General features: G+C 44.0%; 1 protein-coding gene across 1 annotated transcript; it reads right to left on the bottom strand.

Annotated features, from left to right (window-relative positions):
* Positions 1–4,156: 4,156 nt before the first annotated feature.
* On the bottom strand, positions 4,157–5,380 carry LOC144053846 (apelin receptor B-like). The gene has a single exon (XM_077568693.1). The coding sequence runs from the start codon at positions 5,291–5,293 to the stop codon at positions 4,283–4,285; it is 1,011 nt and encodes a 336-aa protein (XP_077424819.1). The 5' UTR covers positions 5,294–5,380; the 3' UTR covers positions 4,157–4,282.
* Between the last annotated feature and the right edge of the window lie 1,200 nt (positions 5,381–6,580).

Below are 6,580 nucleotides of genomic sequence, written 5' to 3'. Positions count from 1 at the left end.
CTTCCTGGATCGTGCGTTGCGCCGACTGCAGCGTCTCGTCACTGGTGATGTGTGTCAAACCATCAATGTATTGTAGCGTTGGTGAAATAATCAGCTAACAGCACTTTTTAATCAAGTTTTCAATTCACAAAACAGCAGGCTGTAACTACGCAACACACACAACAACCAATCGTGCATAAATTCCAACAACAGTCTGATCCCTTTACGGCCCGTCCAGACATTTGGAAACTAACCAACCTGCGACCAACCCCAAAGGTGACACTGTCCCCTACCTTAACAAGTACCTCGTCCCGAGGGGGTCACATAAAAACCCTCCTCTGCCTCTGGGGCCTCCCCCGAGGCCTTCAGGCTCAGAACAACAGGGACCGAGTCTTCAACAATCATTTGTCCTGGAGGCATGGTATTTGCATCCCGCTGGACCCATGTCCGAGGGCATCCCCTCTATAAGGGGCCAGTCTGTCCCTTATAGAGGGGATGCCCGTCCACAGCATCCCGTCTGCTACCCGTCTGCCACTAGGTGGCAGCTGTACCCTATAAACCACATCCCCTAGTTTATTTACAAGGCCCCACCCAGTGGCTGTCCAATTTAGGACACCTGCCCTTTTTCCTTTTTGGACTGTACCACCGGCCCCACTTGACTCAAAACTGCCCCCATTCCAACATTGCTGGCGTCCATGTCAAAGATCAATGGCATGTTAGGATCTGGTGGAATGAGGATGGGAAACTCTGTCAATCCCCTCTTTAGAGAGCTGAAGGCCTGTGGGCAGTTTGGTGTCCAAACAAAATTATTGTCCTTCCGCTGCAGGTGGAAGAGTGGCACAGCTAAACATGAGAATCCCCACACGAATCTCCTTTAATAGTACGCTAGCCCAAGGAAACGCTTCAGCTCACGCAAGTTGTTGGGAACGGGCCAGTCCCTCATGGCCTGCACCTTTTCCTCCAAAGTGCTAATGCCCTCCTCTCTTACTTTGTGTCTCAGGAACTCGAGCTCTCTTCTCATAAAGCAACACTCAGGGTGAAGCTTTAGACCGGCAGTGGGAATTCTCTCCAGTACCCGTCGCAGGGCCCCCAAGGCTGTATGGAAGGAGTTGCCATGGACCAGGATATCATCCAAATAGCCCAAACATTCACATACTTTTTTCATAAGCCGCTCAAAGGTAGGTGGTGCATTACACAGTAGGGATGAGCCGGATATTCGTACAATCCGAGTATCCGGTACGGATAATGATTTTTTTCCGGATATGAACATAACTCGGATATAATTCTTTATTATCCATATTCGTGCTCCAGCGCTCCTCTCTCACTGCTGCAGGCTGCTTCTTTTTTCTCTCTCTTTTCTTACTGATGTGATTGGCCCAAATGTATCTGGCCTGTCAGTCACACAATGCCTCCGCCCTAATTTTCTTCAGCTCACTCGTATTTTGGTTCATATGTTTGTCAAAGTTACTTAGTGACTTCGTTTTGTTACGTATGCTGTGCTTTCAACACGCATATGCGCAGCTCTCTCTCTCTCTCTCTTAGTTCGCTTAATTAAAAAAAAACTTAAAAATACTAAAAAATAGTTCTTACTTTTGTGATCAAAAACACAAATTTGATAAGGCTGTTTTGGTAAAAGTTTTTAAATAAAAATTATAGCAACTTTTGATCAATCAAGCATGAATTTTTTTAAAGTGATAAGTTCAGTCAACTCATCCACCCATGCTGGTTTCTCCTGGCCAAGGTCCACTTGTGCAGCAGAAGGCACAATATGGCCGCCTTCCACATGGTCGCTCGCTCGGTGTCCCCTATGACCGCTCTCTCCATGGCCAGGTCCAGTGCCTTTTGAAGAGTACGAGGGTGCACCAATTGAGTCTGTATGCGCAGGTCTCTTGGGCTAATGGCCTGGATGAAATGGTCCCTGGCCAACTAACTGCACGGAGCATATGTACGCCTTGATAAGGTTTCATTGTCGTTAGTCAAAACACGGAGTGGTTCACCAGGCTGCCTTTGCCTATTAGACATCTGAGCGAATGTCCAACTAAAGCCCTATAGTTATATCTTTCAGCTGGACTAAGCAGCAATAAGCAAGACAACACTTCCTCCATGAGGCACATGGCCAACTGTAGTCCCTTATTCCTCTCAGACCAGCCTGCAGCCCGTGCCAAAAGTTCAAAGCCTCCGAGTCAGCCTTACCGGAGTATTCTGGCACCTTAACATGCTGATCGGGGGTCTTGTTTATTGAACTAGTTCGGGTACAAGTCTGTATATGGTTTCTGTAACCAATGGGCTCTTTGCACAAAATCTCGCACGCTGTCGCAACATGGCTTGCTAAGAAAAATGGCGTCATTCTACATGCGATGTTTACATTTAAGTTAACGGTAACAGACGTACATCTGCTTTGTAAGTCCTCCTCCAAAGCATTGAATAGTAAGTTAGAAAAGGGCTTTTAAAGGTAGAGTCCAAAGTTTTGACAGTTTTTGTTAAACAAACAATTCAAAACGGACTCCTCCCATGGCTCAACCCATACTAACTCAATGTTTACGCCCCCTGCCTCTGACCGCACTCCAGAAACGTCCCTCTTATGGTGGTGGTGGTTGAGGACAAAATCATCACCACACATTAACAGAAGCCCAGAGATCTTGATTGAGAAGGATTTCATGTGTATACATCCAGTGTTTATTTAGTGTTTATTTCTGAATTAAAACTTTGGACTCCACCTTTAAGATGTATGCTTCGTCTTACATCCATGAATATGAAGTAGAGCTGTCAAACGATTTGACGACCTTTTAGAATTTTGATTAATGACGATTAATCACTTAATTAAAAAGGCTTTTTTCATCACAATTTTTTGCCCGCTAAATTTAAAGAGCACCGGTTATGTGTTAATTCTTTTGACATATATTGCTATAAGGACGTCGTCAACATTTTTTGGTCGACTGTACATGCTCATCATCAATATATCATTCAATATTTTGTCATGAACAAATATTCAGAATGTCATACACAAACATTTATTAACTGCTTTACTGTAATGCATGTAGTTATGTTAATTGCTCAAACAAAACCTGCATGCTACCTTTAACCTCACCATTCACTGTCAGCTAAAGGATGGTCTGCGGTCAAAATTAATAATATGATTAATCCGTGTTAACACATGATTAATGCGATATTTTTTTGTGTCTTATTAATTAGTTAACGCTTTAACTTTGACAGCACTAAGGTAAGTTCAGTATTCTTCCCATTTTGGCTACGTTCTTGTAGGTTAGCAAGATGCTAATAAACAATCCTGTTTAGCAATAGAACGTGTGTGTACTAATGTCTTTGCTAGAATGGTCATGTCCAGTTACAGCAAAAGATATATAACATTGTGTCCTTCCTATGTAAATTAGATGTGCTTTTTATTTTTTTGCCTGTTTTTTCTTTTTCCCATTATTAGTTTCGAATAAAGACTCACATTCAGGGGAAGTGGCTGTGCAGGCTTTCTGCTACAGATCCATGAGGAAGCACGAAAAACCTCACTCTGAAAATGTAGGCTTGAATTGCTTTGTCAAAGTTTGAGTTAACTTTCAAAAGGTTCAAGTTCAAGATGTTTTCCGAAAGTTGTGACTTCAAGCTTTACAGTGCCTGTTGAGTTCAATATCTTTTACTGTATATATTTTTGGAATGTGTGGAATGTGCTTTGCATGTGTTTGATGTTGTGTTTGATGCTGTGTTCAAATGGAATCCCGTTGATAAGATTACCCTCTTATGTATTTAGTAAATAAATTAGTAGTAAATATTATTTACTAAGTAAATAATATTTACTATTTGTTCAGGATACAGTAACAAATAACAACATTAAATAATGACTGTCAATGATCTATCAACAGATGGTCCTCAGGGACTCTCAACCTGTTATTATGGTGCGGGGCAGATGCTCATGTGTGGCTGGGACAGCCCTGTGCAACCAAACGGTTACCCTGCTCTTTCACACGGTATGAACAGGAAATATATGCAAATTCAGCAATTTTAATAATGACATCATAGACATTATTGGATTAAATAAGATATTCTATAAAGCAAAGACCACACAACGAGAACGGAAAAAATATACATGAGTATTACATTTTTTGTTTGTTTTTTACTCGTTACAGTCATGTGCAGGTGAGGCTCTGTCTCCCCTGACCACACGGCTCTGAATTCCACAAAGTCTACTTTATGCTTGCTTCCTTGAAATTTGTCCAACAGTTATCAATAGGCAGCAGGCCCAAAAGTCAAGAATCTTGAAGTAAGAAATTAGCGTTGATTGAGTCCTGCAGGCACGCTAGCGCTTGGTGGATGTCTTGCGGAGCTTCTTGAGGTGAAGCAGGCGCAGGCACTGTGACCTGAAACGCAAGTCTAAGAAGGCGTAGAGGAAGGGGTTGAGGCAGCTGTTGGCAGATGCCAGGGTGAAGACATACGGGAAGGTCAGACCTAGGAAGCGTTCAAAAGTGCAGGTGGCTGGGAACAGGTCCAGTTGATAGAGGGCTCCTGTGATTCTGCACACATGGTAGGGCATGCAGCAGGCAGTGAAGACCACCACTGCCATGATGATAATCCTCAAGAGTCGCCACTTGCGTTGGTCCTCCTTGTGCCGGATGTTGAAGTGGCGCATCACGGTATAGCCAATCAACCCGTAGCACACCACCATGACCAGGAAGGGGAGCAGGAACCCCAGGGCGCTCAACGTCAAGCTGAACCCTGCTTGCCACAGCCTCTCTTGCTCCACCACCAGGCCGAGGTCTAGGGTGCAGAAAGTTTGGTTGCTGCTTGGGTCTTGCAAGGTGGTGGAAAACACGAGGTTAGGCACAGACAGGAGGCCCGACAGCATCCAGGCGGCGGCAAGGGAGGCGCGTATATGGCCGCGAGTGCGCAGGTGGGTACTGGACAGCGAGCGCACGATGGCCAGGTAGCGGTCGAAGCTCATGCAGGTGAGGAGGAAGGCGCTGGTAAACACGCTGAAGAGAAACATGAAGTTGTTCATCTTACACATGACCACTCCGAGGTACCATTGGCGACCCGTTACGATGTACGCCACCCACACGGGCATCGTGACGATGAAGGCCAGGTCGGCCAGTGCCAGGTTGCCGATATAGATGGTGGCCGCCCGCCACTTTGCCCTCGCTCGCCACACAGTGAAAAGGACCACACTGTTGCCTGTCAGGCCCAAGATGAAGATGAGCATGGAGATCACTGGGATGAACGATGCTGTCACCGGCCAATCGGAAAAATCGCATCTGATGTAGTTTTCCATCTCATCGAAGTCGACGTTATAACTGCTCTCGGTCGGCTCCATGGCTTTCCTCTCTTAGGCTCGGGTTTGCGTGTGTTGCTGCTCGTGTGATCTTACACAAGCCTCTGAGCTCGTGCACCCACCGCCGTTCACAACACCACTTCCCCATTCCAAGTAGAAAGACGTTCACACATTTGTAACTCACTGGAACATGGCCAATTATATTACATGATCTAGTATTGCTTCCTTCTTCACCTTTACTCACAGAAAATTAAATGAGGGAACATGTGTTCCAAGTTCCAACATCTGCTGCCTGGGTGGAGTTTGCATGTTCTCCCCGTGCTTGCGTGTGTTTTCTCTGAGTACTCCGGTTTCCTCCCACATTCCAAAGACATGCATGGCAGGTTAATTGAACACTCCAAATTGTCCTTAGGTGTGATTGTGAGTATGGTTGTTCGTCTCTGTGTGCCCTGCGATTGGCCGGCAACCAGTTCAGGGTGTACCCCGCCTACTGCCCAAAGCCAGCTGGGATAGGCTCCAGGGCCCCCCGCGACCCTTGTGAGGAAAAGCGGTTTAAAAAATGGATGGATGTATATATATATATATATATATATGCCGATTGGAATGTAATGCACAATAAACCATTCATTGAACCCATTCATTGTGAAAGCATATTTTTTTCACTAAATCTATTCACATTTCCTTTTTATTTTCTAAAATAAAAAAATACCGTACATTAAACATGACTTGAAATTAGCACATTTTTACAACAGCAGTGAAAAACACCACACCTATTATTTGATTTTGACCTCAATAATCTATTTTTGCAACTCAAATTGGTGGTCAATATGTTCGATTTTAAAACCCTTCCAAATACTCTTCTTAAGGTCTCTTATTTTCCTTTCCCAGCAGCCCAAAAGCTGAAATTGTTGTTAAAGTGTACGAAAATAAGTGATGAATCAACAATGTTGCTAGCACAGCTAGCATAGCTAGCGCGGTCGGGGAACTAACTACTTGATTTAAAAATTACTCAAGATTCTTCAGCTCAAATTCACAATTGATAAATGCACATAGCAACCAATAAAAGCCGAAAATACTTTTTTCTTTTTCTTTTTTTCCTTTATTTTATTTTCTCAAAAAAAAAAAAAAAAAGTACAGAAGACGGAAGAATGTCTTTGTTTTGAGAGCCATCCTACCTCAGTTGCCATGTAGTCCGCTCCGTGCATTGCAGGCAGTAACATCGCCAAATGTTTGTAGTCCAATCGATTCCACTAATCAAACGTTTCAACGTATACCGCTGCAAAGAGTGTTGGGCTAAATCTTCCGCATACATCTTGCTGACACAAGTAA

Source organism: Vanacampus margaritifer, chromosome 6 (genome assembly GCF_051991255.1).
Source record: "Vanacampus margaritifer isolate UIUO_Vmar chromosome 6, RoL_Vmar_1.0, whole genome shotgun sequence".
NCBI classification, from domain to species: Eukaryota; Metazoa; Chordata; class Actinopteri; order Syngnathiformes; family Syngnathidae; genus Vanacampus; species Vanacampus margaritifer.
This window is presented reverse-complemented; position numbering and strand designations above follow the sequence as displayed.